A 21,283-nucleotide genomic window follows, 5' to 3' on the forward strand; every position below is an offset into this window, starting at 1 on the left:
ATTGAAATTTCAGTGAACGACACCTTTAAGATCCCACAGTTTGATGAACATCCAAAGAAGTGTGACAATATGAAAAACAAGCTGCTGTTATTAAAAAAACAAAAAAACAACCACCTACTTATTTGCTTGCTGACTCAAATGTATGCTAGAAATACACATTTTCCCATCCTACCTTAATCTCAGTGTGTGGTATTGATAATCAGATCATTTCACTGAATGTTAAAAATATTCTAACTTGTGGGCGTAACTTGAATTATACTTAGATGTATGCCCCCGTTTGCTGGTGACAACAGCATGACAGCTCACTTGCTTCAGGAGGACGATCTAATGATAGTCATATGACATCTAAGTTTGAACTAAACGTGTGATTTGTGTCAATTATTCTACATTTGGATTTAATCAGTACAGAAACTAGATTCCTCTAAATGGAGAAAAAAAACTCCACACGTGGGTGAACATGAAACTAACCAGCATAAAGTTTATGCATGCACAACTTGCAGATGACGTCAGTGCATTTTTTCCTAGACTGCTTTTACCACTTGGGTCAAAAATGAAAACAGATTAACCACGAGAGTTGTTTCGGTCAACTGTTTATGATCAAAGTTGTTGTAGTCTGACTGATTTTTATTTGAAGCACCATTATATTAAACCATGTGCGCTTTCTTAAATGTCATCAAAAAAGCATAAACGATCTCACTGTTAGTCCAAATCACAAAAGAAAAAAAAAAAAAAAATCAATAGGCTCTAATTTCCTTCAGAAGGACACTATTTTGAGCTCGGCTCTTAAGGCTTTCATAAATGGAAACGCATTTATGTACGACTCACCAATTTAATTACTATTCCTGTCATGGGACTTTTTGCAATACTTCCTGTAGGTACCATCCAAAGGAAGTCTGGCATCTGCTATTGGTAGAATTACATTCTACGAGTTCATGGCAAAGCAGAGTATGGCATAACAAAGTTTCAAATCAGACCATGAAAATATAAATATATATTTATAATCTGCATTCACTTCATTTAATGGACTGCCAATGAAAGAACACCAGACAAAATATATAATAGAACAATCAGTATAACCCACCAAGCAAAACTAAAAATAATGAACAGATTATAAAGCAACAAAAAAACAAAAAAAAAATCACAGGTCAAACACAAGAATTCTTTTAAGTGAACATATCTAATGATTTTAGCAAAAAAAAAAAAAAAATCATTAGATATCAATAGTGTCACTTAAAGCCACCCCAGTGTTGTGGGGGAAAAGGCCCACAGATGAGATGGAACAAGGAAAATGTCTGGAGTGCTGGTTGTCTGTCAAAGCAGGAACTGGGAGGTGTTTGGAGTTGACCTCTAAGGGCAAGGACTTCCCAAAGCCCCTCTGCAAAACAACAGCAGACCCGGCAGCTGACAGTGGGACACAGGCTGCTGCTCTGCTATGCCTGCCTTTAAACCTCACCGACTCCCCTCATCTCTCTTCCTCTCTTCTGCAGCGTGCCATCCACAAGGGAAAAAGTGCACAGCCTTTTAAAAGGGCAAGCGGGAGAAAGAAGACGCAAAAGATATCACCTTGCCGATATGATCTGTCTGGAATTTAGCAGCGCTTTACTGTATTTGAACAAACACGTCTGTGATGTCAGATACAACAACGGACAGATGGGGAGAGTTTAGCAAACAGCAGCTTGATCAGCCAGAGAGCAAGAAAGACAGTTTTTAATGTATGCAGTGTGAGTCACACTGTGCGTGATTAATATAGACAACTTATCACGACACATGTCAATACTGAAAGTATCTATTTAGGAAGAAATAGATTTTCTCTTTTTAAATCTTTTTATGACTTGTAATCTTATGTGCAGCACTTTGTGATTCTGTCTTGAAAGGTGCTATATAAATAAAAATTTATTTATTTATTTATTTAAGAAACTAATGAAGGAAGAAGGCAAAGAAGATTTTTTTTTTCTTCTTTACAACAAGCCAAGAAAAACTAGTGCAAACTTTAGTGTTATTATTTGCAATGTATTGATTTTATAATGGGAAGATTGTTTAGTACACAGCAGCGACACGTAGAAGATTGTTTGCAGCTTCATATAGCAGACATGATTAAGCTCGCTGTCTGACCACGAGTGATGAGTAAAAATTACCTCAGCCGAACTATGCAAGAGGAACTGGGAACACACTGGATTCGTCAGTTGTTTTCATGTTCTTTCTGCTTATTCTGGACGTTGTTCAAAAAAAGCAGCTGGGCCACTCCCACCCCCAGCATTAAAACACTGCCCACCTCTGGAACCTCAATCAGCCCCAAAGAGGAGATAAACTCCAACCAAGTGATTTACATTTAGACCATGACTTTTTTTGGTGGGAAAGAAGTGAAAATTAACCACACGTCTGCAAAGCCACTGTCACATGTTTGAGAGGGGCTGCATTTGTGAAGTGAGGAGCTGTTGTACAGTAAGTAAGTCTTACTGTAGTGATTCACATATACAATTAGAAAACCTTAAACTATGACTAGTCATTACATTGCATAAACATGCTGTCTCCTGTCTTCTCCACTAGTTGCATCCATGCTTTAACCGGCAGTGTTTTGCTTTGCACATGATTTGCATGTTGGGCCTGCAGTGGTAGTACCAGTTTTTACTCTCGCCCTACACTGGAGCAGATTCTACACTGCACTAAATGAGCTATGTGGCATATTTTCAGAAATCATCTGTGGAAGGTCGCGGGAGACGATAAATACAATGACCAACTATTTCATCAGCTAACTACTGATTAACAAACGCAGGCCTCAGCTGGTTTGGGAAGGGCACGGTGGTACAAATGGTTGAATATTGACAGGGAAGCTGTTATTAAGGATTAACATATATTTTCATAAATAATCCCCTCTGATTGGCACGACTGAACTGAACATTTTAACATAAAACATGGCAGTTACAGCTCCAAAACAACACATTCCTTTCACCTCTTCTACTGACCGATCAAAGTTGCTACCACGTTCTCAAGCACAGCACACCTCCAGGAATGTCTGGAGTATTGTATCTGAAAATATCCCGCTACATTCACGTAATTGCATCAGATGACAGCAATACTGGTAAATAAATGGCCCTGATTGTCCATATAGCCTGACTTTAAGTGGAAGGAATGTCAGATGGACAGATGATCACATTCACAAGTCTGCCTGTTCTGGACACTCCATCTCATGACTCTGTTTTCTGGCTGAAACAGTGTTTGTGTAGTTGTTTATAGGTTACTTTTCAGGGTGAGAAGCAGTGTGAGAAGGGCTCCGAGGCTGCTCCCTGCTTTCTTGCTTGCAGTCCATTATGTGGGCTCTATCTTGCCTTGAGAGGTTTTTTTTTCTCTCTCTCTCTCTGGTTGTTTATATAGTACTGTAACCAAGCAAATTTTTTCCTCTGTAGTATTGCAGCTGCCTTTCCATACTGTCCATGGTGGTCTCTGTGTAAACATTAGCCAGCTTTAAGTGGAAGACAATGACTAAATGACCGGACAGCATCTGAAGACATTCAAGGATGGATTTCCAGATGAAACAGAGAGATGACATCATGGCAAAATCAGCTAGCAGGAACACGGAGAGGCCTGGTAACGCTACACCATACAAAAACAGTGGACAGCTGTATTTATAGGAGATTGTCTCATGGCTCTATCTGCCTTCATAAATCCTATTATCTGATTTGTAGCCATTCCCTTGCCTAGCATCCAGCAAGAGACCAGCAGCTTTGGCTTATATAGACTTATCAAAGCACTCAAGTGTTGTGACATTAGTTGACTTGGCTAGGATGAAAACTGGTCACATCAGTTGTTGATTAGACATTACCTCATCATATTTGGATAAAACCAAACGACAGTTTGCGTGCATCTCAGCTCTTTAGCCAAAATTATAGACAGCTGTCATCTATTGCACAGGCTTACCTCCATGTTATTATCATAGATCCCAGCGGGTGGCCTTTCATGTAAAATCTGCTGTCATTTCATGTTTTTAGTGGACTCCACATCAAAATTAGGACTATAAGACTAAAGCACAATTTCCAACACCATTTTTTACTAAATGATGTTAGTTTTCTAAAATATTGCAAATTGTCTGCTGTTTACAATACAGAAGCAGTTAAGTGAGGGTTTAATATCAAGTGGACCTTGATGGGATGGTTCAATAAATCCTGCATAGAATCAATAATGTAGTGCTCAGTATCCTCTTGTTTTAGTTTGTCTATATCTATGTTAGATGCACACACACACACACACACACACACACACAACTGTACAGTCAGAAAGAGTGAAAAGATCACAGGAAACACAGAATACTGTCTCATCTGTGGGACATGAAGGTTTTAAAACTTTGCCCCTTTACACGCTCTGTATTCACTGGTCTGCCTTCAGGCTTACATTACAGAGCACCAAAGATCAGTAATCATTACAAACATTAGTTTGTTCACTGTGCAATCGGATTAAACCCAGGGACCTTTGAAAACCTTTTTGTATTTATTATCATTTTTTTGTTGTTGTATATTAGTCGTTTCTTTTATTATGAGGGCGTGATGCTGTAAACTGTCTTCATGAGATCTTTACGAGTTAGAAAAAGGATGCACCGGCTACAAGTAAACTATACGAGTTTGACAGCAGTTAATATCAAATGACATGAACACAAAGAGTCACTTTGGCAGAGTGAGAAAGCAGACAAATCGGGTAACTTCTGTACCGATCAAACTTCTAAACGTAGACAAACTAAACGGAAGTGCATTCACTTACATATCTTCTGAGTTTTTTCTCCGGTGGTGATTTTCTCAGCCAGCCTTGGAAGATGATTTCTCCGCCGCTCATGTTTGTCAGTGTCTGCTGCTTCTTCTCGCTCTGAAACTGCGGTTTGCCACTAGTACATGATGGCTCCTTAGGGCTTGCCTGTTCAAAGTGCTGTCGGGGTTTGGCTCTCCCTGCTGCTGTCTGCTCCCCCCATTTGATAAAAATCAAAGTAGTGATGGTCGGAGATTTAGACAGTCGCTCCCAATGGTACCGTGTAAAACAAGAGGCGTGCAAAACGGTGCGATTCTGCTTTTAGGCAATTACGCACGACCGGCTGACGAAGAGCCGCCGCCAAACTCAACTGATGCAGGGTGAGGAAGTATCATAGGGTGTCTGCAGTTTGTTTTCCTTAGATACCACGCCCACCGTGAATAGAGGGATGGGCTGCACTGGGATGAACAGGATGGGGGAAGATCTGCTACTAAACAGCTCCCCAAGCGACTCCGGATAAAACAATATCAATTTGTCTCTAACACAACGAGCAGATCTAGAAGCGATTTTCTGTTATTTCAAACCCCGTACATTATTTTTCTCTAAATAATTAAAAATAAAAATAAAAAGTTGTATGAGCCCATAATGTGATCCAAGTATAGTTCGATATTATGAAAGACAGAAGGCAGTTTCTTAACTTTCTGCGTTTTGGAAAAACAGATAATATGGATTCAGGTAACAAATTTAACTTGGCAAAAAATTGGCATTTTCACACTAGTTGAAATGGGAAAAGGCACCATCTGGTGGGAAGTTAACATCTTGCTCTTAAAACCAACCTTGTTGGAAAAGTGAACCAGAAAATTAAAAGTAACCAGGTAAGGCTTCCCTAGGAAGTATTGCTCATGTCATCAAGTATTCCTTGAAAACTAAAATGTATCAATTCAAATTCTGGCAATGAGCAATTCCCATTATAGAAGCAAACACAGAAATAAAATAAAATAAATTAAAACAATCCTGAATATTACATTTATTTAATGTTTTCAAGACATACATAACTTTAACACATCCAAAATGCTTGAATTGTTTTTTCACAGAAGACAAGAATGAGAAAATCTTGGGAAAGGAACGACATCTTTTATGTTGTCGACACCAAGAATGCATTGCAAATATCGCTCAAATCCCAGTCCAAAGCCGCCATGAGGGACAGAGCCAAAACGCCTCAAGTCCAGATACCTGCAAAATTCACAAGTGTTTTTAGACTTCTTTTAATGTCCATTAAAATATCATAAATATACAGACGTTTTTACTATTATTACTTTACCAGCTATAGACGTCTTCTAATCCAGCCCTGGAAAAAAGTGCAATAATTGACATGAGATCAAGTTCTACAATAAATGCATGATTTCAATGGTTTTGTCCACTGCTGCATGAAAGTGCCACACAAATGCTCCGTATTTTGCACAGTACAATATTTTCTTTTTTGTTTGCAAACATCTAAATTCCTTTATATAAATTACAAGAGATGTGATTAAAAAGTTACAAGACTCCACCCATAAAAATAGAAAAACAATCATTTATGTAAAGCTGTCTGAACTCACCCATCAAGGTCACCTTCTTGTTAAACTCTGGACCACTTGCAGCACTGCTTCTAATTTCATATTGCTCCCTAGATGGCCTGTTCTGACCACCTGCACACCCGAATTTTCAACATGAACCTTAAACTTGTGCAAACATCAACTTCCGTGACACAACATTTATGTCAAGGATCCTCATTTGTAATGGTAGCTAGATCTCTGGGTAAGACCCAGCGACCCACAGGAGATTTTAGTGGATGTGCATGCAGTGTCGATGTCTGAAGATGATCTATTAGGTCAGGAGTGCGAGAGCAGGCAAGGTGTTTTTTGATTTATTCCTTTATTTTAATTCATGCGCGAGCTGAATTCCTCCCCCAGGGTCAGAATAGCAATGCAGAGTTCTACAGTAACATCCTGAGATATCTGAGAGAGGAAATCCAGCTAAAATTACTTCAACTTCAATGCCATAATGTACCTGCACATAGTGCAATGAAACATTTTGTTTGGCCACAGAAACGCAGGTGCAGCGATATTCTTGCCAGATTTGCCCCTCTGCAACTTTGTTCTCTTCCCAAAAATGAAATTCAAGTTAAAAGGTCACCATTTTACCATATCAGAGGAGATCCAGCATGCATAAGTATAAAGGGACTGAACACAGACACAACCTTGGACAGGAGATCAATCAAATTTAGATCAGGTATGGTATCTTGATTTTTATGGGCAGAGTCATATAACTTTACGATCAAACTTCAGAAATAGCATGCCATAAAAGTTTCCTTTCAGTGTAATATCTTTAATGGGCAGTGAGGTAAAACACTAAGCCATGCAAAATAGATGCTAACCCATCTAGTCTGATACAACAAGATGTGTCAGAGACAAGGGAGGGAGGGGGTGAGGGGTGGGGGTACAGAGCATTTTCTTTATTTTAATCAGCCTCCGCAAGACTTAAACTGCACCAGCTGGCCCGGAGTCTCACAGGCAGGATTATGACTGCTCTGAATGCATTCAGGAAAAATTCTAAAGCAATTGAGGATAAATTGAAAAATGTAGTCGAAATCTTTTGGCATAAGCCTTCCTATACTCGTGGAGTATGAATTCTTACTCTTCCAGCCGAGCACTCAGCAGATTCAGCCTCTCCTCTCTTAGGGAGCCCCCACAGAGCTCTCCAACTCCTGGCACAAGAAGGTCCACTGCAGCTGCCTGCACAACAGTCAAAATCAGCTCAGATATGCAAATTACTGAAATACCCTAACTGACATTACAAAGAAGGAAATGAGAGGTTAGATCATTCATTCACCCTGTTATACAGTATAACTGACTCTTACTGTACGCTCAGGATGATCCTGGTTGTCTCTTGCATAAAAAGGCTTCAGATCATAAGGATAATCAGTGACAAAGACTGGAATGTTGCCACAGTGTTTCACCAGGTACTTCTCGTGTTCTGTCTTAAGGTCACAGCCCCACTGTAGAAAAGAAGAGCCGTGTGGAATAAACTTATTGTTAGCAAGCAGAGTGTAGAGGAAGAGATCTAGTTTGCAATATCAACATAAAAATGTAATCATTGCCACTCACATCTGTTGGGAAGGCAAATCTCTCTGAACTGCGGCGCAGGATGTCTATAGCTTCTCTGTAGGTAATCCTTAGAAAAGACACCAAATATTCCTTCAACTTTTGTCTCCATATTATTTATGTCATCCACTTTTTAAATGTGATATACAGAAAAGGAATAGACTTACACAGGAAAGCTATTCTTTATCATAGCATCTACAGTGTCCTTGAGATATATGAATGCAAGAGGAAACACATAAGTTGAGCTAATAATGAAGTCAGACAAAGTAATGGCTGGAGCCAGGTTATGTCCCCAAGTGTCCTTCAGGACTTACCCTGTGCCCAGGAGTCACATGCTTGTGAAACAAATCCACATCCTCCACACAGTGAGCCAATACATGCTCTGTGGCAAATCTGAACATGTCCTCCATAACCTAAGGAGCAGGCCAAGTTTAATAATTAAAGCTTTCCCAGGCAACTGTGCACAAGGGCAACTTTAAAAGTCACATGGGGAATTTGCAAAATTTGAAGTTCAGTACACAGAAATTATATGATGACATCAGTTCAGTTTATTTTAGATGCTTTCCTAATCTTACTGATTACAGAACACTTAATAATACAAGCCACAATTAACCACACATGCATACAGCGGTTTATTCTGTACCATTTCAACACTTTATTTACCTCAAATCACAACCACTAACCTAGCAAGCATGTCTTTAGACTTTGGCCTAATATAGGACGCAAACTTTCAAACAAAAACTGACAAACAGAACAGCAGACATCTGTGAATTTGAAATAAGGGAAGCCGAATTAATCTATAACCAGTACAGAAATATGTAGTATAGAATAAAAAGTTAACAGGCTTAAACATGTTATTCAATGTCCTGTTTGACTGACAAATAGCATTTTGTATCTGAGGTCGAATACAGATCAAATATGACATAGCTAACCTTAGTGAGATCCTCTAAGGACTGTGTGAAGGAGATCTCTGCCTCTACCATGTAAAACTCAGCCAGGTGGCGTCTGCTTTGGGAGTTCTCTGCACGGAAAGTTGGCCCAAATGTATAGACTTTAGAAAAAGCCCTAGAAGAGTATGAGTTATAAGTAGAAACATACTTTAGTGTACATAGCTGAATACAACTGATATGAACATGTAAGCTTTAGAATGTGCAGAAATTGATAAAGTAAAATGAAAGTAAAAAAACAATACGATTAAGCACTTAACATCCAGTAGTTATCTGACAACAACGTAAAGTAAGTTGATTTCTCCTGTAATTTGTCAACTTTCTGTAGTTTACCTCACCCTGACACCACTTCCAAATGAAGTTGTCCAGACACGGTCAAGTAGGCTGGTACAGAGAAAAAGTTCTCTCCATCTGCATAATCTGGGCCTGATGGCTGTGTTAAAAGCGGGGATTTCAAGTTTTCAAACAGTGTCATAAATCTGCTCAGACTAAAGCACGGGGCTTTAACTTTAAAAAAACAGAGCTGTTAGTGTGTTTAGATGCTCACCTCCACCTGAAAGAGCTCCCCTGCCCCTTCGCAGTCATTTGAGGTGATGATTGGAGTGTTAATCTCTATAAAGCCATTGTCCTGGAGGAAAAAAGGTAAACAATAAAAAAAAACCCAAAAAACTCTTGCTCCTCATTTTTTATTAAACTCCTCCACTGATGTTCTCACCTTGAAATATGAGTGAATTGCTGCAGTGGCCTCACTTCGTATCCTCAACAGGGAGCTAAAAGCATTTGTTCTGCACCTGAGATGAGGAAATTGGCGAATATACTCAAGGCCATGTCGCTCTTTGATTTTAAAGGGAAAGTCCTTAAAAAGAAGAATATAAAACAAAATACAATAAAACTGTGATTCCTATAGCAACCATATAAACAGTTATAAAAATGTGTATGAGAAATTTGTTCTTACCACAGGGTTGCATTCTCCAACTACATTGATTTGCTTAGCATCAAGTTCAACTGGTTGTTTTTGGTGTGGACTTTTCTTAAGAATGCCCGTGACTTCAACAGCACTACCAAATGTGAGCAACCTAAATTTGTGAGAAAAACAAAAGAATATTCTAAGCATGCACTTTTCATGTCAGAAACTCTGTGGCAAAGGATTGTCTATAGGGAGTAATGCCAAAATGCTTACGGATCACTCAGCTCTGAACTTGCGACAACCTGCAATGACTGCAAGGAGCTCCCATCATTCACATGGAGAAAGACATTGGCTTTCTGAGCTCTAACCGAGCGAACCCATCCCTAAAACAAAGACACAGAACAAACTACACTCAGCTATTCCATCTGGTAAAACAAAATGTGCACATTTTGCATACATAATCAGGATGTTGGTAATAGAACTCACTGCTTGTTCTTTCTCAACATGGCACATAAATGCATAGAATGTGGTACGATATTATTTGAAAGTAAGTGAGAAAGTGCAGCATTAGGGTATGGGTGTTGTGATGTACTGGTACTAACAATAACCATGATCATTTCAAATGGAATGCTGAGATCATCAAATTGAATAATGAATTAATAATATTGCACTTAAGCAGATTATTTGTGGATTTTGTTTACATCCGATATTTGGAAGTGACCTTGGGCAACATATTGTAAAAAGAAAACCCTCTATGAATGTGTGAGTGGTCAATAAAACTAGAAAGATGCTACAAAAACGCAGCTCATTTATGTTTATACAGTTATTTTTATGGACTCTTTCTCTCCACCTAATAATACACTTGTTTTGAGTGTAACTTAGAGGCAAAACAAGATGTTTTACTACAGTCGCATAGCGGCATAGTGAAAATATGATAATGTGGTGATGTAACAGATTTTCAGCTAGTGATGGCCGGGAGTCAGCAAAAACATATTTAGGGTTAGCAGTGGTTAACTTTCACAAATACCAGTTTAGTTTGTCGCTACTTAAGTTCCACGCATGCACTCAGGCAAATTAGCATAAAGTGGTTTTTACAAAAATTGTTATTTATTTACTACCTACAAGTTTCAGCAGAATTTGCATAAGGGTGAAGTTTGTTCAGCAGATTCTTAGCAATCACATATAACAAGCCACCATTGTTGTGAGTTAAGCTGCAAATGAGCTGAAGTTCCTGCGGCAGGGTTGATCGCACAAATAAGCGCAGTTACCAGAAAATACTAACCAATAAACATAACTTACCTGAACTTTGATGTTAGATCCCAATTCTGCCCCAGATAGCGCTTGGGACACTCTTAGTTTAGTTGGTGTATTCTTACAATAATGTCTAATACCTGCCGCTATTCCCCGAGATACTGAGGTGGCTGATGCAAAAGAAAGGACTTTAGCTGCCGACTGCAACATTGTGACAAATGCTGTTGTTTCAGACGCAGAACCTGCTAAAAGTACAACATGCTACTATCACAATCTGAAGACTCAGCAGACAATATATTTAACAGGTGTATTAGATGCACCGCATTTTGTCTGGAGTTGGCTTTCAGATTTCACGCTGTCTGAGACTGAATGCAACGCTTCCTGTTTAGGTCTTTCGCCATTCGTCCAATCCAGTCACGTGGTCTATTAAACTCCAATCACGTTTCTGTTTCTTGCTGCAGGGAGTTGTAGTGTTATTTAAAGACGAACGTATAAAAAAATTACTCAGGAGGGTTGGAATTATTATTTTTCCACAGACATTGTATTAACATTGGATTGTTTTAAATTAACAGTATAATTTACATTGTTTAGTCATATTTATTTATTTATTTTCTAACAGGGGGAACCATAAAACATGAAAATACTATACACTGTTCAAAGCTTTGTAAGAACCTTTGCTGCAATGCCCCTCTTACTCCCGGTATGAGTAACGACAGTGCGTAGATGGATTTTGTGATCTTGGATGTAAAAACGCGTCAAATGTCCCATTACCAGCTAAAATAAAAAGAAGGGGAAAAAAATCTCTCTTCAGGTAGATTGGTAGAAGATTTCACGCAAAGGTCAGTCAACCCCGCTATCTTCCAAAATTTCCAAAACATTTTCGGCTGTAAAGCGAACACATGTGGAGTGAGTCAGGAGTGTAATGAAGCAAGCCGAACAGCTATCACAGCCACGTGGAAATGTTCTTTAATCTTTCGTGATGTATCTGCCGTCAGTGTGGGGTTCATTTGCGCGTAAACCTCGTTAATTCAATACCCACAACGACACTGGGTCTCTTCCCACCATTTGCTGCTGGAGTAAATCAGATCACACCAGCAATATAATAAGATGCCATGGACTATTATTCACCTGGTCTCGCCTGTCAGCTTTGGAGCCCCTGACCAGAGCCGGGTGTCTCCACCTCCGGCTGCTTATGACACATCATCATTAAACTCAACATGATGCATTTGAAACGTTAGCAAGGTCATTGATATTAATTATCTCCAGCCTGGATGGAGCAGTTATGTCCATGGCCTTATTTTAACAGGAAGCAGAACAATTCTATTTTTTGATTAATTGACAAAAAAACATAAAATGCTTCCTTTTTCTGTCATTTTTGGCATCTGGGTTTGAAAACCCGCCACTTTCAATACACCAAAATTAACTGTATGAACTGTATGTATCCTCCTGTCAGAATAATGAACTGGTCTCCGTTTAGTTTAATGTCGCGCAATATCTTACTCTACCACAAGGTAGTGCTGTAGCTCTATGATATTTCTTCTCCCTTTAAAAATCCCCACCTAGTGTAGATTTATTCATTTACCCCCGAGTTGCTTCCAATATATTATTCATTTGAAGCTCCGAGGCCTACTGAAATGAAAGCAAGCTGGCATTGTTATGTTCTCTCTGCAGTTCTACCAACCACAATGCAAAGGACCTGCTGGCTTTGGTTGGCAGCGGATAGTCCAGCGCACAGTCAGTTCACGTTGCATCCAAAACTGTTTTCTCCGCATCAACAGGAACAGCGAGGTTGCAGTGCCCACAGTGATTGATTTGAATTTTTTTCCGTGACAACTTGCACGTGGGAGAGATACTTGATGGGGTGTCGCATTTTTTATTTCCACAGATTCTCATCCTCCCACAAGAACCACAAAACAATATATGCACGAAACTAGGTAAACACAGTAGGGGTATGACTTTAAAACTGTTGCATAACTACGGGAAAAAAATAAGAAGAAAAGGGGAGAAAAAAAGCAAAGTAAAACGCTATTCCTTCTATAACAAGAAAAGAATTAAATAGTTCTCCCTGTTAGAACTGTAGCTCCTTCTTCTTTTAGCCTCTACAGGTAGGAGAGTTGTTTGGCAGCGGTCTGACAACTGCAATAGAGCTTAACAACTTGTTAAAATCAATACAAGATTAGTCAGCAAAACAAAGGATTTTGCTGTAAAAGCTTTGATCTCAGGAGGATCACTGAACTTGGAGGGCAAGTGCATCCCTATTGACAGCCTCCCCATGCCCCCTTTCACCAGCCTTCAGCTGCCCCTCCAAATATTCTGCATTCTCAAAAGGAAGGGTGCATTGATTTTATGTAACATGGGTCGTTAAGTGCTGATTAGACCATTATAGTGATGTGATTTCAGGGAATGGGTTTTGGTGACAGGCAGCCAAACACAAATCAAAAGGAACTAACAACCCTTACTAAAAGAGATTTGGGCTGCTGCACTACTTTACCTATGACTTACTACTACAATACTCTGTTTGTGTGGGTTTATATGTAATGTGCCAGTTTGAGCAATCTCCAACTGAGCGAAAATACCCAAGTAAACTGCTCAAGATATTCACTCTGAAAATGATACTAACCATCACAGATAGATCATTTTTTCTTTGTAAAATAAAAATGGTGTATTTGTCCTAGTGCTTAGATAGTCCATCGATTATTCCTTTAAAACAAAAAATTCGGACAAACTCTTTATACTATTTTATAAAGCAAAAATGCAACGGCTGCTGTTTCTCAATGCTCAGTGTTTGTCTACAGATTGTATATATTTTGATAGAAATATACACTATTAACAATATTATTTACACTGTTTAAGATTTTCCATCTAATTTGCTTGTAAAGTAACATTTATGAGTATCTTTTGAAACCTGTGTCTAGAAAATTCTGCAAAGAAAAGGAAACATAAAGACTATCTGACATCATGTTAGGCTTTCCCTCTCAAAGTGGAATAAATTAATCATTGTAGGAAAAATAACTGCAATTGTTACTGTGGGGTTGTCCCCTGTCAGACCAACCACGATGATTACATTCATCCTTTTCTGTTTTTACTCAGTGTGTACTTTGTGTTAAATGTGTTCCATACAGGGTCTGTTTTTTTTTCTCGCGAGCTACATCAAAGACAACTTTAATGGCAATCACCTTGTGAACACTGTGTTTTATAAAGTTCTTGCTAACTTATTTAAAAAAAAAAAAACAAAACGCTCTTCTGGGTCAAATTTGACAGGTTCCTGTGGAGCTACGCATCTTGCCCTGCTCAGAAGTCTCCTTATAATTCACTCCCTGGCTCAAGGTTGGCAAGGAAGAGCAATAAAGTTGCTTCTCTGATTGCACTATTTTTCTCATACTGTGCCTCACAATGTGTCACAGGATTTCTGCATTGCTTTTTATGATATATTGTAGCAGAGAACCATCAAGTCAGTTCCTGGTCAATAAGTTTACTTTTTGGAAGCAACAATCCTATGTATAAGAGGGTGGTGACTACTGTGTGCCAAGTTACTAAATGTGGCTTCAAAATCTACATATATTCTAATATAGAATGTTTTAATTTTGAAGTGAGAGGAAATCCCCCCTCGTGTACAGAGGAGACAGTATCACAGACAAGAAAGTTGGACCATTTACAATACAGCTTTAAACTTAATCAGTGTCTTTAACAATTTGTCATTTCAACCCTTTCTTTTCTTTCACTGGAAGCAGTCAAAGACCAGGCACTCTTGAGATAGTTAAGAATAGATGATGAAAAATAGAAAAGCAGAGGGGTAATATCACAGTATTGTTACATATTACACATAGGCCACAGTCAAATGAAACAATTCATTCTCATCCGCTTCACAGCAGCATCACATGTCGGTTTTGGCTTTATGAGGACATAGTGTGGGCTCTGCTTCATTTCCCCAGGTTCCTTAATTTAACTTCGCAAGAGCTGGACGCGGCTCCCTTATCCTCATTTACAGGATAATTTGCAGAAATCATCCTAAATGGCAACTCTTAATTGTGATGCAGGAATTCTAGTTTTATCTATGTAACACCACAGGATTTATTTTCTTAACTTGTTGGGGGTGTAGCTTGAGAATGCCTGTCTAGGGATACTCACATAGCACATCAGTGGGATGTTTTTATAATCCGCTGCTAAACCCAATGTCTTTCAGGATATTCAGCTACTCTTCAGGATATTTTACTGTTATAAAATGCAGCTACGTTGCTGCTGTGGCCAGTTATTCACTTCTCCATAGCAAAAGGAAAGAAAAAGAAAAAAGAAGATTTTTGCCAAATTCTGTTCTCCACTACTTTTTCAGCACACATATGTCCTATTTTAAGAATACAAGCTAAATAGTTAACACAGTTAACAGCAAACCACATATGAGCAGTGAAAATAGCTCTTTTCAGCTTGTGTGGGAACATTACTCAGCAGTAGCATAAGCATGTCCTTCCCCTACTGATATATTTCATTTACCTTACAGGGGATGAAAACTGGTTTCATTTCTGTGAGCAAAACATTATTCCTTTATATAATAAAAATAACTTATTAGCTTTGTAAAAAATCATGTAATTTGAGTTGTGAGGCTTCAGCTGGTCCGGGGCAACACCGTCTATTCTGTAGGCAAGAATTTTCGAGACATGTGCATTTAATCACAAAGGTCAGAGTGCTGAAGTAAATGGTGTGATACCCCTGGGGCAGTTGTGTGTCTTTGCCAAGGGCAGTTTTGAAAAGTCAGTTCTGCAGTGTTATAATGTTCTCCTACGTTATAACACTTCCGCTCACGCCGGCACACATCCATCTGTCCTTGTCGTGCCCTACTGTCCTGCTCAGGTGATCTGAAATTAAATATATTTTATTATAACACATAAGCCAGCAGCCTTATTTTCTTTGAATTTCTTACATATGCAACCATGTGAGCAAATGCTCTGTCAGCATATAACAGCATAAATCTAAGCCTAATTATGTTATTTTATCCAGACACAGCAACTAACCTCTAATTAGCCAAACAATAAATGGTAATGTCTTGCTCTTCCATGTGGCCATTTGAGTTAAACTCAGTGCAGTAAAATGGATATGCAGCATTTCTATTTTTCAGTCACTTATATACACAATGGCCTAAGACCACGTGCTATTAATTAGAAAACAGTTAACATTTACCAAAACTTGGCATCTTTTCACATCTACATTAAAGAGAAAGTTTAAATTTTGTAAAATAGAACGACAAAGAAGCGTACTTAAATACACAGAGAGGAAAAAGCAAACAAATATATTTTTTAATAGCATCTCTGCTGCACCACAACACTGTCCTCCAGATGCCTCTGATTTGTGCATCTGATTTATTCATGCAGTCAATTCCAATTCAAGCACCTTTGTTGTAGAGCAACAGAAACAGTGGAAAATCATCACTTTTTATTTGATAAAACAAAACAATGCAATGTAAGCTGGGAGTTGGGACTGTAGCTGCACACCTCCTGAAACATTATGTCATGATGAAAAGAGCTGGTATTGTGTATATTCAGCAAACACTGTTTTCTGGAAAGTCTCTTTCTGTGGCAAATTCTACTTTTTGAAGTAAACCTTTTTGTGAATCTGTTCCTCTATTTCCCAATATATTTCTCATTTCCTCTCAGTGACAGGAATTAAAAACAGGAAGTGATTTTTTTCATTACAATTAAGTTTTGATAGTTTTTGACAGCATCACTTATCCCACGAAAAGTAAAGAGATATTTTTTATTGAACTATTATTGTTTTTCTTCACAGCTGATTAACTGGAGACAAAATCTATGATATGTATTTATATCTGGTTGATATTTTTCATCGACATTTTATTAAAAGTAAATATGTTATTTATGTTTACACATGTTGTTTAGTAGCTACAGTGATGATAGTGATGGAAACTGAAGGAATACAAAGCTGCTCCGATAAGCAGTCTCTAAAAACTCCACATAGAAACATAAAAACTGTGCTTCCGTGCGTGTGTGTTTGTGTATTTGTCCGAGTGTGTGTGTGGCCTTTCTGTTTCAAATCTAAACAGTGTTGAGTATGCCACACACAGGCATCCTTCAAAATATTTCAAAAAGATCTTTCAAAAAGAAAGCGATTGAAAATCCTGAGGTTAAAAACATTTTTCCCCTGACAGAAATAGTAATATTGTTTTCATTCTTTCACCCTGCAAAATGGTTGCGTGTATGGTCTGTGTGCGGCTGTGGAAGGGGCTCAGCAATTTTACACGATCTACATTTTAAGAAAAGTCGATGGAAAAAAAATATGAAAGAGAACAAGACTGTCTAATTTCCACAACCTTAAAGTTGGACTGGCAGGCTTTTTTGTATGGTAAATGAAATGAGAGGCCTGGCGTCACACAATTCAAATGCACAACGTGGAAATAAATTTCCCAAGGCTGATCTACATAATAGTATTCGTAATGGGCCCAACAAATCTGTAACCAAAACAATTCTGTCAGGCTGACTTCAGGCTTTATATTTCAGACAGCAATGCACACAATCCTACTTTCAAAAACAAACATAGGAAACAAAACATCTGATTTCCGCGTGTTGCTATTTTTGTTCTTTTTAATAAGAGAGGCATCATTTGCTGAGAACCTCTATTGTCCTGTGGAAAGTGCAAAACAATTTCTACTAATCACTATCTCTAATATTTAAAGATTTCTTGATCCAGTAGTATGCAGATGTTTCTTGCATTTGTTGGCTGACATTTCATTTAATACACACTGTTCATGTGTGGGTGCCATACAGACCATGCACCTAAAAAAGTGTCAATAAGGTTAGCAAAGCGTTTGTTAAAAAGCTGTCTGAAGCTAAAGATTGTTACTAACTAGAACCTAACTAACTCTTCACTGAGTGGCAGGTATAAAATTCCCACCTCTGACTAAAGCAACTAAAGCTTGCACAAGCTAAATTCAAACAGCTCCAGTCCTCAGCTTTTTGTCAATAAACAGGTCTGTTGTTTCTTTGATAAATTGTAGCTCTAAAGCCTTCATGTGTTTTTCAGCCATCTCAAAAAAGCACATGAAGCTCATTTAAACTAACAAAACTGCTTCCAAAGTATATTGGAAGAAGCATCAGAGGTTTTAGAAAAAGAAGGATTTCAACACTGATATACTAACATAACCTACTGACCAAAAGAGAGCTGACTCATTTAAAGAATATGCAACCTTTTCTACAGCTTTATATATTTTTAATACGTCTGTGCCACTAAATGTTTTGCAGCAGCTCAATCCTATTAAATATACATAAGCCTTGTTTCAGCCCTGACGGCAGATTATCTCCACCGAGAATGGAAATTGCATTGCCTTTCTGGTTTCTCGTTGCATCTGCCTATGATTAACATGTTCTCAGTTTCAACACACATTTATATGATGAGAGAGAGCTGGTTCTCTGGACGCTCTAAAATATCTTGCAGAGAAATGTTCGCATCCTACGTTCATGAAACTTTTTAAAAACACTTTTCATACTGTTGCCTTTACTTTTTATCCCCGCGGTCCTACTAAACGAAAAGGAGGAGAGCCTCTGACTGATCATTGCTGGTGCTCACGTCATAGACAAAAATCAATAACAACTATTTTTTCATGGATATAAAGTGCTACATGATAAGCTGTCTTAAAACATTAAGCATTTGCTAACCTTTCAGTCAACCCAACTGCTTCCAGACACTGGGTTTGAGTGTGTCCTGATCCTGTGCTACGGACAGATTTGACCTCAGGCATAATTAGCCTAATAAAAGCATTAGTTATGCTGTCAATATGATTTGCATAATGTGCCAAGGCAGTTTCATTCCTGAATGCAAGCGGTGTCCGAGTGACTTAAAATGCTGCAGTGACATTTCTTTGGGTCCTTTGTTCACACCTGTCAGGGGAAATGTGATGGGAGATGGCGGACGCAGCTGTGGCTTCCGCCTCCAGTGAGTCCACAAAGATCCTGAAGTCCAGTATACATCACCCAAACAGCAGCAAACATTTCTAAAGCAGAAATACAAGAGTTTCATCTTATGCTGACAGGATTCATTTCTTACAGCATTGACTCATAATCCATGAAGGTCAGGATGAAACGGAGAAGTGACATAATCTTAGTATTTTCCCAATGAGAAAATACATAAAATAGCACAACTGACTTACATTATATAATTTTTCAGAAAAAGTAAAGCATTTTCTAAGATATGCAAATACATTTCTCTCTTTAATACATGCAGCGGTAACGGCATCTAATTTTAACACTCTGCAGTCACTGTGCTCCCACTAAGAAACCCCACGTAGAGCATTGACTTTGAGAGGACCAGCTTTGATATTGCTCCACCTCACAGGTTATCAATTGTCTTGGCTATGTGTGCCTCCGTCAAAATGACTTCAATACCAAAAGCTGTGTTATGAGTCATTTACACTAGTTCAAAAGTCAGAATGTTAGGTTATGTTGCCCTAGAGTAGGGCAGTAAAAGCTATCTTACAGGGCTCTTTAGTCTCATTTTTAAGAGAATAATGCCTCTCATATTACAAGCATGCAGCACTGTACTGTTTAGGGTGCTAGTACTGCACATTTTCCATTTCCCTTTGCAGCATGAGAGGCAACAATGGCCTTTGGTTGACCCGTGGAAATATGACACGTTGAAAACCATCATGTCTTTCTTATTTCCAGAGTGCAACTTCGCTGTCTACTTCTGCTGCTGCTGTGTTTTGTCATCAAGGTGGGCATTCACATGAGACCTAAACCTTGAGGACAATTCAGTCTCACCTCTCTATGGCCAGTTGGTTTACCATTTCTTGCCCCATTAATTTTTATGATTGGTCCACCATTTGCATAACTGGTAGAGAAGGGAATGTGGACCTGAATGATTAAAGACAGAATAAGAGGCAGTCCTGTTCAGTCAGGCATATGGTGTTATGGGGCTACACAGCAGATGTGGACCATCATACCAACATTATTTTATGGATGTCGGGAAAACTTGAACAAGTGTAGCCAGTCATGGAAAGGTGGTGCTCTTTGCCAACTACATTGCTGATCTGAACAAAATAGATGCAGCTGTCTGTCATGTACTAACAGCACCTGAGACTGACAGGCAAAAGAAAACAAGAGACAGCAGGTGTTTCATTTTTGTAGTTGTTTTCAGACTAAGAAACTGATTCATTGAGGGAATGGATGGCTGGTCCTCAGTATGAATCAACCTTTTACTGATTTTAACAGGAAATACCTTTGGCAGTGTTTATCCAACTCAGGTCCAGAGTGGTAAAATTATCAGTGAGAGGAAAACAGATGAAGTGTGAAAGCAATGTGAAGATAGAACTCAGCATAGGTAATGAGAAATACAGCAGTTCATGCATGAGTTTTAGAGAAATGCTTTTCCTCCACTGGTGATAGTGATATTAACGTCATGCAAAAATCACAGCTGTGTTCTTGGTTGGTCAAAGAAGCAGTGGTAGATGTAAAGTGGGATCAAATCCACATTTTGGCTACATCCCCAAGCAATGGTGGAGACCCATCTTACAAATTTAGTTCCTGCCCATCCAGCTGTTGACAACAAAGACACAAAGGAAGAGCACAAAGGAAACATGTCAACAAAAGAAGCTGAAATGATGTTTCTTTGTTTGATTAACGCAAGCTTTTGTGTGCACATTTTAAAACAGACACTGATATCGTGTTGGATCTGAGTTGTACTAATATCAAAAGATCATTTTTCATATTTGCTGCCATCAGATATATAGCTTTAATTGATTTAAAGTGCAGATTCTGTACACCCTGCCACACAAATGGCAACGGCAAATTTGTAAGGTTTTAACGAGGCTATTCATCAGTATCAGCAGTAATTCAGTCCTTACTGCTGGCACATAGTCTGCTGTTTTCCTCAGCCTTTTTTTACTTTAATTTTTTAGCCACATAGTAAGGTAGCCACAGTTGCTCTTGGCATCAGTATTAACTTTACAGATAAATTTTTAGTTTAGAAAAAAATCGACTCATCCATCATTGAGGTGTGTTGTAGCAATTATTGTGGAGGTCAAAGTGCTGTTATTATGATTCTACCAAAGAATAAGGTTCTATAAATTAAAGGACACTCTGCCTCTCTACAACAGCAGAATTCATCCTGCACGTGCTCTCTGCTAGCAGGACTCTCTGTTCCCTGTAAAGAAATCCTCTTTGCCAAAGGCATGTGAGGCTCAAGGCTCAGACTATCTCAAGAAAAATGAGAGTCACAGATTTGAAATTTCCTTTTGGTCAGACTAGGTGAAGAAGTGTGATCATTTCTTGTGATGCTAGGCCTCCATACAGAGAGATCAGCACTTT

At 38.6% G+C, this 21,283-nt stretch overlaps 2 protein-coding genes across 4 annotated transcripts in view; both read right to left on the reverse strand.

The window, feature by feature from the left end:
- gab2 (GRB2-associated binding protein 2) overlaps nucleotides 1-5,150 on the reverse strand; it is a 31,055-nt gene extending 25,905 nt beyond the window's left edge. For 2 of the 3 annotated variants that reach the window (XM_040037773.1, XM_040037771.1), the window contains exon 1: nucleotides 4,750-5,147. In XM_040037773.1, the coding sequence (XP_039893707.1) occupies nucleotides 4,750-4,821 (72 nt within the window). In that variant the 5' untranslated portion in view covers nucleotides 4,822-5,147. Of the gene's footprint in view, nucleotides 1-4,749 lie in introns of all 3 variants that reach the window. The other variant, XM_040037772.1, reaches the window with a different exon arrangement.
- A 593-nt stretch (nucleotides 5,151-5,743) lies between these two features.
- On the reverse strand, nucleotides 5,744-11,359 carry nars2 (asparaginyl-tRNA synthetase 2, mitochondrial). The gene is made up of 14 exons (XM_040037774.1): nucleotides 11,028-11,359; nucleotides 10,002-10,111; nucleotides 9,777-9,897; nucleotides 9,537-9,677; nucleotides 9,369-9,449; nucleotides 9,160-9,254; nucleotides 8,807-8,939; nucleotides 8,189-8,287; nucleotides 8,042-8,079; nucleotides 7,878-7,944; nucleotides 7,631-7,768; nucleotides 7,408-7,505; nucleotides 6,053-6,079; nucleotides 5,744-5,964 (listed from the first exon to the last, which is right to left on the reverse strand). Exons 1-14 carry the CDS (start codon nucleotides 11,187-11,189, stop codon nucleotides 5,820-5,822), a joined length of 1,455 nt encoding a protein of 484 aa, XP_039893708.1. The 5' UTR covers nucleotides 11,190-11,359; the 3' UTR covers nucleotides 5,744-5,819.
- Nucleotides 11,360-21,283: the final 9,924 nt, after the last annotated feature.

Source organism: Simochromis diagramma, unplaced genomic scaffold, assembly GCF_900408965.1.
Source record: "Simochromis diagramma unplaced genomic scaffold, fSimDia1.1 OVJJ01000463.1, whole genome shotgun sequence".
NCBI classification, from domain to species: Eukaryota; Metazoa; Chordata; class Actinopteri; order Cichliformes; family Cichlidae; genus Simochromis; species Simochromis diagramma.

Excerpts from the sequence above, each read along its gene's own strand:
- nars2 (XM_040037774.1), bottom strand. The coding sequence starts at position 11,189 with ATGTTGCAGTCGGCAGCTAAAGTCCTTTCTTTTGCATCAGCCACCTCA. Across the intron at positions 10,112-11,027 it reads GATCTAACATCAAAGTTCAG|GGATGGGTTCGCTCGGTTAG; the intron begins GTAAGTTATGTT and ends TCTTTGTTTTAG. Across the intron at positions 9,898-10,001 it reads AGTTCAGAGCTGAGTGATCC|GTTGCTCACATTTGGTAGTG; the intron begins GTAAGCATTTTG and ends TCACAAATTTAG.